Raw genomic sequence first — 19682 nt, forward strand, 5'->3', positions numbered from 1 at the left:
CCAGAGAGCACCTTCGATGCCACAGCTAACAGGCTGATGCCACAGTGGTTTTCGCATAGCGTCCGTGTACCCTTTTTGAAGATGGGGATAACCGTCGATATGCCCCATTCTGCAGGCACTTACTCTTCGTCCCATATAGTACCAATAAGCTTTGTCAGGTGGCTTACCAGGAATTTTCCGCCTTCTCTGAAGAGGGCTGGATACAGACCGTCCGGTCCTGGTGCCTTCTCACGTTTCAGTGCGGCTATTTCGTACCTTCTTTCGTCTTCCGAAGGGCGATCAAGGCTTACATTCCATTCGCCCGTATGCATCATCTCCACTGGCTGTGTTGCAGGAGGCCAGCTGAACTGCTCTTCGAAGTGTTCGGCCCATCTCTCCAGTCGACGTTCTTGCGAGTGAATTAATAAGTCATCTTTTCACTCATCGTTTCGCTGACCGTTGCTCTCCTAGGGCCAGTCGATCGTATCAGTTGGTATAGGGCACAGCTGTTTCCCGTAGCAAAAGCCTTCTCCATCTCCCGAGCTTTCGATGTCCACCAGAGCTCTCGTTCTTTCCTTATACTCTCCACTATTTGGCGTTTAAGGGATTTGCGTGCACCGTCGTACTCGTTGCCTGCTGGTATGGCTTTCCTGGCATCAATCATGGATAACGACCTCGACGATATCCAGTGGTCTTGGGTTGAATTGGAGAAGTCGGGCAGGCGGCGCTAAACGCCGCTAGTATAGCTCCTTTCACATTCGCCACGCTTCGTCCACGTTCTCACTGCCACCACAGTATTGTTTTACTGTGGAAAGTTGTTGGGCTAGCTCAGATGAATGAAGTGTCGTACAGACGCAACACACTATTCATTAGGTTGCTAAAAACTCTTTGACAGCCCACTGCCGAGATTGGAGAACCTGAATGGAAGGTTGGCACCCTAGTAGGAATCCTCTCATTTCCTGGTGGACTTATTCAGCCAAATGCACAGCACTTGAGGACCGTTATTACATTTTATAACCAGTGATGTCTTAGAATCAATAACCTGGAACGAGCAGAATCCCTTACTTCGGAGAGATTTCTATATTTGGGGTTAAAAGTACGTCTCTCCAATAGGAAAGAATCGGGCCGGTGCTACCTAGGTGGTTTGGCGCTTCATAGTTATGCTTTTGGGAATTTCCACTGTAGTTCACTTCCAACAGGAAGATTACGTTATCGTGTATGGAACGACACCTGGATCATACGCTCTGACAGAACTCGTATTGTCTGGTAAAAACGCTGGGACAGTCTTGTGCCGGTGGGTTCGTTCTCATCTGACTACCATCCGCATAGCAGGTGTGTGTATTGACTTTACAATGGCGACTTGCGTCTTCCGTGCGCGTTTCGATTCTGTCTTGATTCACTATACCAAAGTAAACAAGATGAAAATGTGGACCACATTGGTTGACTTGTTTCTACTCCTTAAATTCTGTGAAGATTAAAGCTTTTCAATCGCTGGAACTATACGTTATCTTTATTCGGGGATCACGTAGCGGCCCGAATGAAATCAATGAGTAGCCTTTGTGAATCGAATCCGTTCGGGTGCACATCACGGTGCTTTCCGTTGGGTTATTTCATCATCCCGCAACGATACTTTTCCATCGATAGGAAACCAAAAATCTACTGCATAACTCCGTTAGTCGAGAATATGGAATCTCAGTACAAAAATTTCCCATCGGACACACATCAAAGCATTTGATCGCTACAAAATCGACCGGAAAATGACATTTTGTGTGTTAATAATTCTGTCCGTTGTGCAAATGTGGTACGGCCAATTTGATTTTACTCTCGACTTACTCTGTTCTCCATGTCGCATTTTCTGACTAAATAGAACGCATTGTGCATGATAACTCACTGGTTTGCCGTAGTACATCGAGTTATTATCAATTGCACGAGGGGACGATATCTACCTGTTTCGTCGCCGTTGTTGTGCCTCAGTCGTCAGCTCCGAGGAGTTCGGGCACTTCTTTTTGCCAGCGTTGTAGCATCTATCTGGAGTGCATTTTTTCTGCAGAGTCCTGTACGCTTCGCCGATTGTTGCATGTTCACATGTAAAATTGGAGAGGTTTACTTCAGTAAGAGACACCGAAAACTCCCCACCAGGCAGTTTTCGACCCGAGTTGATTCTCTACTCTAAAAAGGTCAGTGTTCGAACTTCTCGTGCTAAATTGTCGAACTAAATAACTTCACTTGTGTGTTTGTAGTTTTTCCAGCTTCCTCACATGACTGCAACGTGGGGTAGAACTACGAAAAGTCAATTCGTGGTAGTCATTCAGTTGTCCACGTGTATCTTTTTATAGCTTCCTCTAATTCTAGAACACGTGGTTTTGTTGAGTTTCAACGGATTTCAATCTTTTTGGAAAGTTTTGACCAAGCCATAACATTTAAAACTTGTCCCAAACGGATGTTGCTGCTTGCCTTTCTACAGTTTTCAAAATGTCAAGTGAAGAAACGTCTTCCTCACGACGATGTCCGGTCATTGGACTCTCTATGACATGTGCCGTGCAACCTGGTCAGCGAATCCTGCAGACTCGTTCAGCTGTAGTACCCTTTCGGTGCCTAACTGCCATGCCACCTGAAGGAAGCACGAGGGCTGGAATACTGTCAGGTTGCCTAGAACTGTTCAGCTGTAACACCCTTACGGTGGCTAGCTGCCATGCACCCCGAAGGAGGCACGAGGGCTGGGATACTGCTAGGTTGCCCAAGCCTAGACAGGGGAAGTCGAGATGCAGAGGTCGGGTTGGAACCACGGACCATCCGGTCAGTAAATTCGCGCCCCAACCACTTGAGCCATCTCGCCCCCCAGGTTGCCTAAGTCTAGGCAGCGGAAGTCGAGAGGTCGAGTTCAAGCGACGAACCTTCGGGTTAGTAAATTAGCGCTCTAATCACTGAACCATCTCGCTCCAGTCCTGAAAATTGCATTTTTTTCGAAAAGTGCCAAGCACGCCAACGCCTTCAGAACTATATTTCCCTTTTTGTTCGCCATGAAGCCCGGCGTGTTAGCCAGAGAAAACTACATTCTGGTTACACGTCTTATTGATCATACAATTGCTCGTACCGAACAGTACCGCCAGTGGTAATATTGGCGTGAATCTCGTGAGTCTTCGTGAATCTCTTGAATCTGTTTTACCTTGATATCTACTTCAACATAATCTGATCTATTTTAAAAGAGACGAGAGTGAAGTATCCGCAAGGATTATTCCGAAGGTTTTCATAGTAACTTCATTACTCGTCACTGACTGCCTTCTTGTCTCTTGAGATTAAGTGCTTATGTTTCGTCGCATCGCGTCACTTCTAGGCGGATGTGTTTACGCAACTGAATGAGAAATATGACAAATGCACTCATTTGCATAGCAATTCGATGTCCATTGGAGACTCACCTGAAACCCAGCTGATTCGCTTACGATATCGTTCTCCAACTGAATGTGCTGTACCAGGGCGCCTGATGTTTCAGTTGGTACGATATTCGAGACATCACATTACATTGTGTAGACTACTAGTAAAGTTGCTGGAAACTCTTCGACTTGTTCCACCCTTCTTTGGGCTCATAACGTAGAACTGGTGCAGCACATTCAGTTGAAGGACATTATAAACGAGTGATTCACCTGGATTTCAGATGAGTCTCACTTAAAAAAAGAAATTGGTGTGTAATGAGTGTAGTTGCAGAAGTTCGTGCAGTTTGGGTTCATGCAGACCAATAGGTTGACGGAAACTCAGGATTGTGTGTACTTTATGGGTCCCAGGAAGGGTGGAACTAGTCGTGTGCTGTCGGAGAATTTTCAGCGACCTTATGAGTAGGTTTTTAAATCTATGAAAGTAATGTGTTTTTCACTTGCTAAGGAACCACCGACTTTGTTCACTTCACAATGTAGTTGTTTATCATTCTGTTGTGGTTTTCCCGTTCCGTAGCCGTCTAGTGATTTTTTTCAGTCCAGGACGTTAGGCAAGTGTCGTTACCCTGTGATTGAATGCTCACCAGCCACGCCAACCTGAAGCTTTCTAGTTCCCCTTAGGTAGACTATTAATCTTCAGTCATTTCCTATCAGAATAAATAAATATTAGTCGTTCAGCTGTAGCATCCTTTTGGTGCGTAGCTGCTGTGCCAACGGAAAGAAGGCAGGGATGCAGCCAGGCTGCTCAAACCTAGACAGGAGCGGTCGGGATGCTGAGGTCGGTTTGGAACCACGGACTTTTTATTTCGCAAGCTGGCGTCTTAACCATTGAGCTATCTCGACGCCTTTCCTGTCATAAGGGGCGATTACCGCTCCACTAGTAATGCTGATGGAGGACTCACTTCAGTTTGCCATCGTTAAACCATGCGCTGTACCGATATCAGACTGGTGTAGAAAGTGATATTTGGTAACAAAAATCTGCATCATTATCAAGAACCATTTGCAGACCGTAGATTTTCTTTTTCAACCATATTTACGTGGCTGTTGTTCTTTTGTGTAACGGTGCAGTTTCATGTGCGTGGTCGATGAACATTTCCTAATAATTCAGCCGGTGTTCTGTGTTCTGTCTCCGACGGGCACATGGCTTCCATGTGTGGCAGAGAACGAGTTCACTTACACCATCCCAAATTGTCAATCCCGAGTGTCTTTTTGTCGTATTTTATTTACATATGTCATGCACTATCGGGGGTCTAAGAATCTCTAATTAACTCCGTTCACAGCGACCAGTTAATGAAAACCAAGGTCGAACGTTTTCTAGAAAAACAGCTCATTGGAGCCACAACGGAATCGGCGCTTCAGGTAATATTTCTTCGTCTGTTCTAAGCTCGTTCCCACTTTCTCGGACATATATTTTAGCACGTGAAACACCATTTCTGCTCCCCTTGAGTTTCAGATAAAATTAACCCCATTCACCAAAAGCAAACCCCATAAAAATCCTTCCCAAACAAAAGGACTTGTCAACTTAGCTCGCTGTTTAGTGGAGGATCAGGATTTACCGGAACCAACTAGCTGAAACGTCACTCTACGCACATTGCCATGGGCATTGAGTCTTTGAGCAGTTTTTAATAGCATAATCGATTTGAAACTGATAAGTCATTATCAGGAGTAGGTCAAAATTCAACCGCATGATCTGTGTTCCACATTAGGTTTCGGTGGTCTGGTGCTCCGATGGCACTGAACTAACTCGCACCATCTCAGCTCGCTGTCACGGTTGTTGTCAGAAGGCCATTTTGGTCTGCCGTGGACCGAGGCTGCTTCAGAACACTAGAGTTGGGTGCAACAGAATATTTGTGCTCCAATTTAATCTCTCAGCTTAGCCAATCTTTAAAAAAAATGCTCCTGTTGTGTTGAAATCTTATGAATGCCTTGGGGTTGGTTAACCTTAGTTTGAGAAGACTCTAAATCACAAGCATTTGGTCATTGCTGTTGCTGTGGTTTCGGGGCTGGTAATACACCTCGCGTCGTAAACATATGATCACTCCTTTACTCGTAGTTGAAATGAAATGGCTTTATTGGACTACTATCAGGAATTAAGCTGTTGAACGTCGTGAATGTGTCTTGGATGGGTTGGTTCAAAACCAACAAGTACATCAAAATTATGGAGTCATCGTCTTGACGACGTCTTCCAGCCATGTTTACTCGAAACCCCCATAAATTGCTTTGGTACGCTCCGAACACTTGGTTGAATGACATTTAGACCAATGTGTCCCTTCACAATAACCACCAGCTAGGGTTTTGTGCACGTTTTGTTTCTTCAGCAAATTAGAATTTTTTTGAGAACGATAGGTCTATGAGTTAAACAAGGCGAAACCGAAGTCAGTTCCTGATAAGCCTGTGCCACTAGGTCGTCTCATTCATATCTCCCGTTTCCCTGTTTGCTCGTGTCAGTGAATTGCAGCAAGTATTCTTGGAATGTCCGGAGATACGTACTATGATGTTCTCTGGCTGTGGACTCCGTAGGTCACATCTGTGCCCACAAGGCTATCAGTATGGATGCAAAACGCTAGCATTTTTGACAAAATCTTAGGCCGCTAATCCTCTTCGGCTTCAAAGTGCAGGAAACACTCCCGAATAAGATGCGCATACTTGATCTCGGTGACTGGATGACCTGATTTGCACATAAATGATAATCCGTGCCTCACGATTCTCTTTACAGGATTCAAACGCACAGCTAAAAGAAAAGGAGGAGGAGATTGCAGTTCTGCAATCGCAGTTGGTATCAGTAAGTCAGGTGTCAAAAAACTGCGTCATGAATTCACATGTTCAACTTATCCTTCTGGATAGTCTGTAACGGTTTCCTATTTGCCCGGAAAGTAATCGCGGTTTCCAGTCAGGTCTGTGGATTCTGGTTACTTTGTGGGCTTAACGGTTCAAGGGGTTCAACCTATCGAGTAAAGCTGCACATCGACAGGCCATGGTGTGACAGTCCTAACCTGTCAAAGCCCAACCTAACCGTCGTTTGAACTGTCGCCAGTATGGCTGAATCTGGAAACCGGTGACGCGTTTACCCACTCGCACTTCTTCCCTTCGACCTCCTTGTTTCCTTTTCAGTGCCTTTAATATAAGGCATTTAGTGTGCAAAGGGTCGAAGTCTGTGACGGCCAAAGCCATCGTACCCACACACACAAATTTCGCATTTGTAAAACAGAAAATTCAACCCACACCGGCGGAAATCCATACAACCGCCTTTCCACTGCTTTGTTTAGGCAAATCTCCCTGTGTATAGTACTTTTAATGATAGGGTGTTATTCTTTAGCTGTGAGTGGGTCCCAAAATTAATGATAGGGATCGGTTTTTGGTCGCTTGCCTCCGTTTGCATTTTGTGTCAGCATGTAGATTACTTAATTCTAATAAAACTCATAGTAGTAAATTCCTCATAGCATTTTCTACCAGTTCACGTTGCATCAACGCCTAATTGTTTGAGTTGGTCAGCTGGACCTTGATTTAAGGTTATCCTGATATTTGAATGATTCCTATTCTACTCTTCTCACTACAGAAAGCAACCAAAGACTTCAGCAGTCAAACGGACGCAAGGTTGTCGGAGGACGTAGCCGTTCAAACTGCGCAAAGTGACTTAGACCAGAACTTTCTGCAGGTACAATGCGCACCTCTCTCCTCACTATTTCCCACTTACAGACCGAGCTGCAGCGGTTGCGAAACGAAAATAACAATATTAATGAGGAGGTATCAATTTGTCGAACACAATGCTCCGAGTTGGAAAGAAAACTGGAGGTTTGTTGTGTGACTGCGACAGAGTGTGCGGCTTCTGTGGTGAGTGCTTTAACAGCAGGTTGTCCAGCTAACCTTGTGTCTCGGTATTTTTTTTGTTAATATATTTATTGCATCACTTGCGCTTGGTACTAATTACGAATGATTTGGCGAGTCAAGAGTGCATTCTTGCTGACTTGGTCAGTATGTTGAGACTTTCATGCGAGGAGTGCTTTCCCAACTGTTGTCGCTTTTCAGGCCTCGAGTGAATTTCGGGACCTTCTGTGATCAAAATCCCTCGCAGGAGAAAGTCACTCATGCAACCTGTCCGACGCACGAAAATGTCTGTTCTCTCCCTTCAGATCAACCTTCCCCGTTAATGCTGTAGGACCGCATTAATCGGTTTTTTCCTATACACTCGCGTTCGAGGTTTTGCGTCAAAAGCGAAACGTTGCCCAGCAATAAATCCACCGATTGTTTACCAAACCTCTCTGAAACAGATAATAACATGTTTTTTGTCGTAATCCAACCTAACTGTTTGTAAACTGCATAGCATTCCAAGTTTTACCGGAACCAAACCATTTTGTATTAGAGCGTAGACGAATGGTTGTATCTCAATCAAGATAAAGTCGCCCCCAGATTCTACCGTGTTCTAATATTACACGGTATCAAACGATAATAAAAACATACCTACAATGTAGATTCTAAAAAACGGCGCTCGCGACAGACATTCAACGATGGGATTGACACAAGGAAACGCCAGACAGTGCCGTGAACGACAGCAAAGCAATATTGGAGGACGATAGGTTCACTGATTAGAATGTAGAATGAGATGTTTGCGCTAGTTCATTGACTCAACGGTCCAGTAAAGTTATGAGGCAAGTTTGTCGATCTCGTCGACGCAGTTTTTAGCTTAAAGCCAAGGAGCTAAATTTCGTCACAACTGAGAAGGGGTGGCGACAATAGGCATCACCAGAATAGGGCGCGAGATGTCTAGGTGATTAGAGCGCGAATTTACTGATCGGAAGGCCCATATAACCAACCCAACCTCTACCTCTCGACTCCCCCTGTCTAGGCTTGGGCAACCTGGCAGTATCCCAACCCTCGTGCTTCCTTCGGGTGGCATGGCATCTAGTCACCGAAAGGGTGTTACAGGTAGATGATTATTTCTGATTATTTTTTAGTGGCGATGGTGGTGGACGAATTGAGAGAATTTTCCTCCTGTGAATGTTACTGTTTCTATTAAATGAACTTTTCTCGTTTTTTCTGCATTTTTGATCTTCTTTCAGAACAGATTTGACTTGGTCAATTTCTTTCAGGTCGTCTCTCCAGAAGCAGCTATTTTCCTTTTTTCCTCCGCACAGGTACCAACAGATGACAATCAATTGATTGACACTGGCGTTAAAAATGCTGCGGTTGAGGAACTTATGTCTCAAGTTCAACTTCTCCAACAACGGCTGGGCCAAAGCGAATCCCTGCGAAATTCTGAACGCAGTGCCTCAATAGTAAGGATCATTTTTTCGTGGTGTATAGCCTTCTACTCATCATGCACAGAACTTGATTGCGGAGCTCAGTCAATCTGCATACATCTCACAACCGGATATTCGAAACTTTTAGGCTGCAACTGTGATTCCCGATGATTCTACAGCTACATTCAGTTAATACCTAGTTATATTTTCACATCTATTCATTCAAACGTCGTTTTCGTAACAGGTTCAAAAATTAATTCATATGGTTGCGAACAAATGGACCGCCTTGTGTGCAACTTGATGGTTTCACTTACTCTGATAGATGAAGCTTTAGCAACCACAAAGTAGTTAAACTTTTTTACGGTTGTTCGCAAACAAACGGTACGTAGATAGACATTGACACTTTTACTGTTCATGTACATGTATCTCCAAAGTAAGGATTTCATCCAGTTCATCAAATGCCCATTCGGAGGATTTGTGATACACATGATCGCTGAATGAGAACAAGCACTGATAAGCCGTTCGTCACTTCTCTTTTCTCAGCATAGCTTTATCTGTTTACCATCGGTTAGGGTATTTAGCTAGAGAAAGTTTTTTTTTTCGACGACGGAGATCAACTGTCTGTCACTTACTGGGAAGTGTGTTGTTTATCGCTCCTTTAAGTGTTTCTTTGTACGCTTGTTCGGTGAGCCCTTCAAGTACAGTGTCTAAAGTGGATTGAACAATAATATAGCTTTCATAGAGGAAACTACTCATAAGGTTGCTGAAAACTCTTCGACAGCCCACGACCGGTTTCGCCCTTCTTGGAGCTCATCAGGTAGGCACAGTCCTCGAGTTTCCGTCAACCTCCTATTCTACTTACACCCAAATTGCACTGTTTTTGAAAAATACACTCATTTGCAAATCAGTATAGCTTGTCGGTGATTGGGATATTCCGAAATGGAAGGAGACTGGGTGGTATTGACTTTGTTCGATTTGTTCGTTGATCACTTTTCTGTGCAGTGCTTTGCCGGTCCGATCAAATCTCTTATGGGTAACCTAGCCCTCAGAAACTTCCGAGATGGGGTTCTACGTTACACGTGCGAAGACTACCTGATGGATGAATTCACTGTAAAAGTGTAACCGCTGCGAGTTCCTTCCTGATTACCGTTTTGACTCGCAGATAAGTTGTGCGGTCTGTGCAGCATATATGTCGAATTTTGGATGCATCATGCAGCTGCTTTGGCTAGGAAACTTGCGACGTGCTTCAAGCCGACGCCTACACGTCGAATAATTGGTCTGAGTATATCCTCATAATTTTTGTACTTTGGGCTAGTTTTCTTTCGGAATGACGTTGAGATAACCCGTAATCAAAACACTTGAGTGGAGAGTAATCCAAATGAGAGACAGGATCCCCCACTTATTTTCTGTATGAATAACTGTGCTTGTTCAATATCAGGCTCAGTTGGATGCCATCAATTCATCTATGCTGGAAGCCAAATTGCGGGCTGAAGAAGCTGAACGTACTACTTCGAAACTGCGTGCTGATCTTGAGAGGAAAGGCGATGAACTAACTCAACAAGCTCTGGCAATTGTAACTTTGCAAAAGGATTTGGCACAGTTGCATCACACGCACCAAACAACGGTGGACCAGCTCTCGCAAAGTTGCACAGCTGTCCAGACACTAGAATTTCAAATGGCCGAGCTGAAGCGGAAACACGAATCTGAAATGGAGACGCAAATGGCCAAAATGGTAAGTCCTGTGACCTTTAACGGTGACCCATCTGTAATTAATATGGTTTGAGCCGCTTTTTATCGTTCAAGCTATACAATTCCCATAATGTATGCATGAACTTATCGTGTTCACTTTGTACCATGTGCCACGGTGAGACAATGATTTTGTTAGCCTTAATAGAGTGGCCAATCGTCCAGGCTCTCGGGTTCGATTTTGTGTAGCCCAGCTATTTCCTTCCTTGAAACAAATTTGTTTCATGCTCCATAGAGCAAAGTTCGTTTAGAATTAGGGATTAGTTGGTAGGTAATCTTTATCGCTTTGAATGACAGTCACGAAAGAAGTATTTACACGCAGTTCATTAGTTTATCTCATCACTCTGCCGAATTTTAACTGCACTCCAGGCGCATGAAAAACAATAGAAGCCAACTGAAACCAGCTCTCCAAAACACTGACTCGTCCTGTTTCCCAACCCGTTTATATTGTCACTTTTATGCGTCGATAGCTGATATCTGCTTTACACAACAAATAGGCTTCTGCTTCTTTCCAGTCACGTTCTGTGATCTACGTTTGTTTAACATTGTAGGCCCCGCGTTATTTCGGCACTCATATCTCAACGGTTCTTTGTGGCTACTCTCTACCACTTGGCCATGTAAGATGAACACTTTGTGCCACATGCGGTATCATTGAAGGCTAGGCTTGAAGATGATTATTCAGCGTAGCATGCCCGTATTTCGTTTGCTACCTCCTTCATATGAATCGCCGTTTTCGTCCTTCAAAAGTGGCTCACCACAGTGGTTCTCAACCTTTTTCGCGCCCTGCCTTCTATGAGGACAGAATGAAGAATCAAGGTTTTCTATAACTTAAAAACCAGATATTTCGGTCAATACACATTGTGCACACGTGTACTAATTACTAACAACGCCTAACAAAGACAGTCGGGCGAGACAGGTACCTTCAGTGGGAAAATTTTATTCGTTTTGAAGTATCTGTCAATTAATAGGACACTTTCGAGTCTCTCTGCGTCTAGTTCCATGAAACAGAGAACAAGTGCAATTTATGCCCTTATTTTGCGTCCTTTTGTTTACTCTGTGACTGATATGAAAATGAAACTCACTACGGTGCATTGATACAATTAAGAGTGAAACATCTTTTCTGACTTACACACAAAGGGTCGAAATTCCAAATTTCACCACGCAAACCACAAGGTCCTCAAGAAGCCTGATGGTATGCGAATGGAATTCATCAAAATACGGTGGGCATGACATGACAGCTAGAGTCACTACATCTTTTGTATGCGATAATGATCGGGCCAGTTCACACTACCGTAAGATGGTGACAGCTACTGCTTCCTTAAAATCGAAAACGATAATAGTGTTGACATGTGGTTCTCTCTACCTAACAGTAGCTGACCAATTTACGTGGTGATTAAGCTCCATCACTGCAATGATCTTGTGGACAACGACGCTTAGAAATTGAAAGAACGGTAGTCACACAAAGTCGTGTTGCCCCCTATGATGGTAAAAGGGCGACTAATAATTCCGTATTATGCAAGCGGAACGGGTTGATCCTAAAAACCATACAATGCTAGTTGGTCAACACTTGACTGTGATCGCCAGCGCATCGTTCTATATGTCAAAATGTTAAAAACCAAAAGTCCGGTACGGCCCCGAAATCACCCACTGTTCAGTAACTTAAGTGTCGGGCAGTTATGCCCTACTCCCTGTGCCGTCAGGCTAAGTCAGGTCTCCGTTGTCAAATGGGTAGACTACTGAGTCCTTACCTCGAGCCAAGACCCGTAGAACATCTCTACTTCTATCTTTGCCAATACGACACCCTGTGTTTGTAACTCCATAAATTAAGCTTCTGTTTTGTGGCCTTTGGATTGAGGAATACAAGTTAGAAATGCTCTACCAACATCAAGGAATCTGATCAACGTAGCTGCGTTTGATGTCTCCACTGTTCGGTGAACAGATCCTTGGAACTCCCTTGTTCATAAACCCCTTACTCTTTGAAATTCGATGTCTGCTTTCCCCGTATACAAGTCGCTACCGCGTTGATGCATCTAAACACGATCCAAGATAGATCAGTTTTTTCACGGCTTACTTTTGCGGGTGTTTGATGATTCAGTATCGGCACTCCACAGTCTCAGTGGTATGGTATTGCGTTGAACGGGAGAGCAGAAAACATCCTGTCTGATTCCCGTGAATAGCCTAATAGATGCAGTCGGACTGGCCGGGTCTGTTAGAATCTCGACTCATCCAATCTCTACATGTGGTTCAACAAAATACAGCAAACGACATTGTCAAAGACATCTTTTCTAAACTTCTTCGGATGACAGCCTACACATACAGCGCTATTCTACCTGGCTATTTAAATGCCTAACTGAAAAAGATCAATAGATTTGAGAACCGTTCTAGAGATAGATTCTGTGTAGAGGCTCTAAGAACGAACAAAGACATTTGATTCATTCAATGCGAGCACAAATTTCCGAAGTAAACGTCGACATCATGTGACGTGATGTCTTTCCGACCATAATCACTCGCACACTCAGGTTGACCGTATAACAATCGTCTCTCGATGATGGTCATGCGTTCAACATAGCTAGTGTCCGCCTCTACTTTGTGAATTAGATACGGTCGGCGGATTTCAATTACGCTTTTTGTCTCATTGGAATGTCAAAGCTGGGAACAGTTCGGAGCTTACACGTTTACACCGGTTTGATGTGCAAAAACGTTACAACTGAAGAAAATTTTGTTCCAATTACCAGCCTGTGCTCGATGAAGCAGAATCTTCTGGCTACCTGCTCACCGTCTGGAAGATTCGCCAAGATATAAAAACGAACTGCTCTGCATAGTACGTATTGACTATAGGTGTTGTGTACCAGCCACAAATACTGGTAACATGTGGAATAAACATTTCATGAACCGGTAGGCTGGAAACGGGTGCTTGATGCGTGGGAAAGAAGAAACTAGAGGATAAGGACTTAGGAGAAAACGCCGGGGGGGTAGGTGTCCACATTTCCATAACCATTGAAGTCGTCATATCCGAACACTATGTCAAACTAAAATGCTATCAAGATCCATCTTTCGCGGACCTCATCTGGCACAAGCTCAGCACACGACGAAGAACAAGTGTTGGCTAAGCACTCCGGTTAGGAAGTGACGGATAGACTGCCTCCGTGTCCTATGGGGTTTCCAACCAAGCGCAAAAAGAATCATGTGGACTCCACCAAAGAAGGCGCGGAGATCTCACACCCCTTGACTTAGCGGCTTACTGGCTGGATGGCCTTTGGAAACACACAGTCATCTGGATGATGACGATGGCTTGGAGGACTAATAGAAGAGGTTGGAAGAAGCCATGTTGTTAGTTTTTAGCACAATCAATGCAAGGCCGACTCGGTTAAATGAATGTTGGATTTCGCCAAGCCCGGCAGATATGGTTGCTGTGGTCAGCAACCGCACCATGCTTCAGCTGACTCGAGCAACTGGCCAAAATAAGACTGTTGTCAGTGGAGTTGCTAAAAGATGAAACATAATTCATTCACAGAATCTTCGTCTGGAATGATGGACTGAACAGTTCAACAACATGTTCTCAGGGAGAATCCAACGCGATCAGGCAACTGAACATAATGGCTTGCACTCTGCACTTTCCAAAGCGGGTAGTGAAGCCATGGTGAGTAGTCTGATGACCCTACTCCAATAAGTTTAAATGAAAATAGTACCGGTGGAATGAAGCGCTTCAACCCGTGATACCTTTCGTCACAAAGAGGACAGGTAGATCGTCATCGGTCTGGTAGCCGTAGCATCCGAGGTGCTCTCTAGTATTACTTTGTGCAGGTTGATCGCAGTAGAGACCGATTTGTGAGAATCATGAAGCAAGCAAGAATCATTCAACGATGGCTGTTGATTTGAAGGCTGCTATTGATCCTGTTAGTCGTCGGGATTAGCCTTATTGCCGGGCGATCATTTCTCAATTGTTGCGAATCAATGCTTCACAGTGAGGTCCCGTTTTGCCGATCAACCACCACATATGTCATCTTTATTTCCAGTTTGCTTTCTTGCCTGCTCACTTTGTTTGTGAACTATTGTTTCTGTATTGTTCCACTACGATAAAATTTGTTCATGTTGGTATTCCTTCTTCGTCCTCGATCTCGCCCTTATGCTTAGGAGCGTCGTCTGTGCTTGTACATTTTCGTATGAGCTATTGAATTCGCTTAGCCAGCACTCTGCTTAATCTGCACGCGTTCGTTTCCCATCGTTCGTTCACGTTCTAGCAAGGTTTGTCGAATTCACTGTCGTCCATGCAAACTGAACGCGACTTGTTGCGAGCTCAATGTGACGAACTCGCGGGCCAGGTAACTCAGCATTTGGCTACTATTGAGAGTGCTGAAGCGAAACTTACTGAATCTCGCCAGCAACTGGAATTCGAATTGGAACAGGCACGTTGTGAGTTCCCCCATTTTTTATTTTTCTTGGGGTGTTTAAGACATCACAGACAATTTTTCGTTTTCAGATGGATGAATCCGTATCACTGTTCACTGCTAACCCCTGAAGTATCCACTCTTTATCTTCGTTTCAGCCCAACTGTCTGTGTCGAAGAAGGAGGCAGATTCACTCATGGAGCGGTCAGTGTTTCGCCTAATTTTCCGCGAGTTGTTTGTTGATTCGTATTTACGTTCCGAATCGTATTTACTGTGTTATCTATAGAAACTAGCTTTCCTCCATGGAATTGGTATCAACCGTGGGCACCGCTAGTCACGTAAAACAGTAAAGACTACCTTTAATGTTCTATTAACTCTTCCGCTTACATTGCTTTGATTCCAAGAATTTCACTCGGAGACAGGCCACAGAACCTAACGTGGGACCTCACTGTCCTCGCAGTACTTTATTCTCGTTACATGCGCTTCTTGTAATGTTTGTACAACCAGGAGCGTCGTGGTGAAATCAGGGAAGTCACCTATTGTCTTCAACTGCTGCACCCGTCTGTGACGCCGATGCACACAACCCTGTCAGCTTATTTCAAGACTATCTTGTTGAAAAAGAGAAGGGGTGTGGTAATGCCCATCATCCAATCAAACAATCGGCATAGGAAATGGACCTTAGGAATGCTACTGACATCTGTTCACGACTGTATATTATAACATAGCTAGCCAAGCTCAGGTAGACTACAACATTTCTCTCTAAAGTATCGCATCAGCAGTTTCAGACTTTTCGTAATAGTTTTTGTACTCACTGACTCATTTGCCCGAAAAGATGATGTAAACGGGGACCTGAACTGAAACTCTTTCGTCTCTGAAATGAACCTTTATTTCGATGCTCTTTATTCAAATATATGGTGCTAAGTTTTCCTTATACTTTAGTTGGACCGACAATCAAAACAAGAGTTGCAGCACAAACTTAGTTGACCAGAAGCATAGGTTGCTTAGGATTGATCGCTATGAGTGGCTTTCAGTGCAGCTTCTCATAAGCAACTGCTTTGGGAGGGAAACATAAAAAGCTTTCAAGTGGGTAGTTTGTTATTATAACACTGTCTGGAATGAGTGATCAAGTACACGGAAACTCTAGACGATGGACTTGAAATGAATTGCAAAAACGGAAGTTCCATTGAACCGAAATCATAAAAACCAGCTAAATCAATAAGTTCCGACTTGATTAACCCTGTAGGCAGACGAACGGCACCCAGACTCCATATGGAGAGTGAGTCAGTCTTTCAGATAATGTTATATTGTCATCACTTATATCTCATTGTTTTTTTAGCATCTGTCTCACAGTCTGTAGCGTCTACAACGTAACTTTTTAAGAACATTTCTTCTCAGTCGTACCAGTCTAACAGTCCAGATATATGTATTTTCTGGCACCTATGGAGAACCCTTCACTTTCCACTATACCGTGTGCATGTGAGGTTTAAATCAAGTGAACGAAAGTTCAAAGTATCTCCTCTTTTATCCATTCTGCTCGGGAACCATAATTTCGGAGCGTTATGTATCACTCATGACTTTGCCGCTCATTTGTCTTGCATCTAGTTTGATCAAATCGGAAGATCAAGTCACAACGCTGAGAGATGAACTCGGTAGGCAGGTGAACGAAGTCGAGTGTTTGAACAAGGCCATTTTTGAACTGGGAAGAGAAAACCAATCGCTCCAGGTTAGTTGTTTCCTGTGATCCGAGCATCCATCTTTCACGTTTTGTTTCAGATCTTGCGTGAACGGGTGACTAGCCGCCAGTGGACCAAAGATGATGACGCGCCTGCTTGCGCTAGTTGTAACCGTGAATTTTCCATCAGCAACCGACGCGTAAGCTAGTTTTTCTTTCCCTTCGAAATTCATACATGCACACTTTCCGTTTGAGTTGAAGGTGGGTTGGTAAATTTCTGGTACAGTATTCTATATGCGACCTGCTCACTACTGTGGTACATAAAATCGCTCGGCGTTGATCCATGTTCATTATCTGATTCCTTGGATGCTGATGAATTCCAAAGAACATTGATGAAGTTAGTGCATCTGAAAATTCTGTTGTGACAGCTCAGTGGGTGGGTGTTACTGTCCTTGTGCTTGACTTACACAGTCCGCCACTCAACATCTTGTGCAAGCCTGCAGGGGGTCCATGTTTGCAATTTTAGTTGAAAGCTGTACGCAGGCTTTGCTTCTATGCTATGAGGATCTAAGTCAGAAGAATCTAGGTTAAGATAGTTAATACACTGATGTGCAGGATGCCTGAGACCAGGCTCACTTCAGCTCATTTTATTAGCTATAAACCATGTGTCAAGGGTACGTGGTTCCAGCTGCCGCATTTTCGATTACTGGGAGTAGGTAGAGCGTGAAAAATATAGCCAAGATCTGGAGGCAACGGCTGATCATGTAGTTCCGAAGACTGAGCAGCTACGTATTGAATGCGATAAATTTGATGCACGAATCCCACTTACTGTGTGATTGAGCCGTGTTTGCTAGTTGAGCCCGGGGTTCTCATCCAGAGCCTCACTAATGTTTATTCATCCGTCTTCATAGCGAGGAATGAACAGTCTTATTTGATGATGGAATAACAGGTGTGGGGAGAACTGCACAGGGCTTTTCAGGTGGAATGATCCTTGGTTCAGGAACAGCTCCACGCTCATAATCTAGTGGTTTCTTCTTTGTTTTTCCCTATATCCTTCATCCATCACATCCAGCTTCAACTTGTGCATCTATGTACAAGGCGTGTTTGTGCCTAAGGTCTTGAGCTATCGCTTGAGGAATTGATTAGTTTGAGGTGAGGTCTCAATATGTTCAACCTTGCATGTGTTACTATATAGGGCGCTCACTGTGCAATATCTTACGGGCCGTTCTTTTCAGGTCAGCAAAATAGCAACAAAACACACAGTACTCTCTATGAAGGCAAAGTACACACGTTGGGTTTGTTAGACGTCCAAAGAAATAACGATAGGTAAAAAGTGAAACCAGACCACCACCGAAGCCCTTCCACGTCTTAGCAGCTGATTCACTCCGCTTAGAAGTCCCATCGGGGTTGTGTGTTAAACTCACTGGCATTCGTTCAATGACTTCAGCTGTCCTACTTGTGCGTGTTGTTTGAAACATCATGATTTCCAGTGCAACTCCGTAAAGACCGTCGGCGATGATCGGATTCTGTTGCCGTAAGATCTCCTGATTCCAATAGACTGTAGTCCTATTAAGAATCGCGGAAAAGTTTAGAAAAAAGTGACTCACTTTCATTCTTGCTTCCGTGGTGAGCAGTGTATATGTGATGTTTCATCTCTGAGAGTCCACCGCAAATGCATAAATAACAACCTACACCATTTAATTACTTCCTCCGGCGAGGGTGTTCATTCTCGGTAGGCTATGGTTTTCTAATCTTTGTCCAACCTTTTACAATCCTTTTCCTATTCATGACTTGTTTATTTTGTTTGTTTATTTTGTTCAAGCACCACTGTCGAAATTGTGGTGGAGTATTCTGTCATCCGTGCTCGTCAAACCGTGCATCCACTGCGGCCAGTAAGGATCCTGTTCGAGTTTGTAACCATTGCTACTCGGAGCTAACACGATGAATTCCCCTCCAAACACTCCACACACTTTAGTGGCCATTTTGACTGCGGTCCCATGTATGGACTCATCCAGTCACCAGATTTAAGATGTCTGTTTCCCTTATCCATACTCTTTCGCTTTTGTTTTTTATTTGCATTCGGCACTCATCATGTTCTTTCTGCGTCTGTTCTGCTTAATTCTCATTGGACTATCCTGTGCAAGGTAATTTTTTTCAACAAGGTCTTTTCTGAAGTTCGGGCGTGTTGTTGCTAGAATATAACATCCTTAATGCTGTCAAACTGCCCCCTTACATACGATAAGGTTATCCATGTGTTCAACAGCCTTCCGCTCAGCCTACAATACACTGCTTGATTGTATCGTGAATCGCTATATATGTGGATCCAGGTTGCGTCTGCTTGTCGAGATAACCATTGATGGATTTAGTGAAACTAGGTACATATTAATGAGCACGATCAGGGTAAGTAGCAAGTCCCAAGGGAATTCGTGTTAATGTATCAGGTGTTTGATACGTCGGGAGAGACACTTAGTACCGGCCTTGGTTCATTTTGATTAGAATATGCATTTGAGCTGAAGGAGACTATTGAAAGAAATTGAAAATGGAAACACAGCTGAAAGTGAGACTGAATCAAGTGCAGAATTGTGGTTTTTAAGTTTACAGTTGTATGTTGTCTAATAAAGTTGAAGATGACTTGGTTGTTCGGCATCCGTCTCAAAACTAGGTCGGTGGACATTCGCTAACAATGGGTATTGCCACGTACGGCTAACGCTGATCCGCATTCGCATCCACTTAAACACTTTCTACCTGGTCTAAACCGAGGGGTGGAGAAGAGGGAACATTTTGAAAATCATCGGTTTCCTGAAGTGGTGATTCAGTTATCAATTCAGCTGGATGCAGCTGAAAAGCTGAGCCACGTAGCACATGCGAACAGTCATCGGTAGACGTACCCTAGGTCCATATGACCAGCTAGTGCAAACCCCTATTTAACCAGGTCTAAACAACAATGATCACGGAAAATCCAAAGCAAATATCCATGATATTAAGGGCGGGACTTTTCTGACACAAGTGGAGCACCTCAGCCAGAGATGTTGCTTCGGGTAGACTGGAGGCTGCATCACTAATGCGAACCCAAAATGCATCGGCACGGCGCTTTACAGTTAGCCTCGTTTCGACTTAATTCCTCTTACACGGTGATGATCACTGAAAGCCACTTTGGCACCATTACGGGCTCAGGACACCGAGTTGCTCAGTACGTCAATGCGTTTTGACAGGTTTCGCTCTGTGCTCTGTC

The 19682-nt window shown here is 44.0% G+C and overlaps 2 protein-coding genes across 2 annotated transcripts in view; one reads left to right on the top strand and one right to left on the bottom strand.

The window, feature by feature from the left end:
* T265_01431 (hypothetical protein) overlaps nt 1-372 on the bottom strand; it is a gene marked incomplete at both ends in the record, with an annotated part of 12292 nt that extends 11920 nt beyond the window's left edge. Inside the window, 2 exons of the mRNA XM_009165457.1 lie at nt 124-244; nt 291-372. Of these exons, the coding sequence (XP_009163721.1) occupies nt 124-244; nt 291-372 (203 nt within the window). The remainder of the gene's footprint in view (nt 1-123; nt 245-290) is intronic.
* The window catches only part of T265_01430 (hypothetical protein), a gene marked incomplete at both ends in the record, with an annotated part of 28256 nt that extends 9535 nt beyond the window's left edge, over nt 1-18721 (top strand). Inside the window, 11 exons of the mRNA XM_009165456.1 lie at nt 4688-4766; nt 6124-6189; nt 6964-7062; nt 7104-7238; nt 8495-8680; nt 10083-10376; nt 14632-14803; nt 14937-14982; nt 16381-16501; nt 16552-16650; nt 18273-18721. Coding sequence (XP_009163720.1) covers nt 4688-4766; nt 6124-6189; nt 6964-7062; nt 7104-7238; nt 8495-8680; nt 10083-10376; nt 14632-14803; nt 14937-14982; nt 16381-16501; nt 16552-16650; nt 18273-18395 — 1420 coding nt within the window. The remainder of the gene's footprint in view (nt 1-4687; nt 4767-6123; nt 6190-6963; nt 7063-7103; nt 7239-8494; nt 8681-10082; nt 10377-14631; nt 14804-14936; nt 14983-16380; nt 16502-16551; nt 16651-18272) is intronic.
* Between the last annotated feature and the right edge of the window lie 961 nt (nt 18722-19682).

The sequence above is a fragment of the Opisthorchis viverrini genome (genome assembly GCF_000715545.1).
Source record: "Opisthorchis viverrini unplaced genomic scaffold opera_v5_15, whole genome shotgun sequence".
In the NCBI taxonomy this organism is placed as follows: Eukaryota; Metazoa; Platyhelminthes; class Trematoda; order Opisthorchiida; family Opisthorchiidae; genus Opisthorchis; species Opisthorchis viverrini.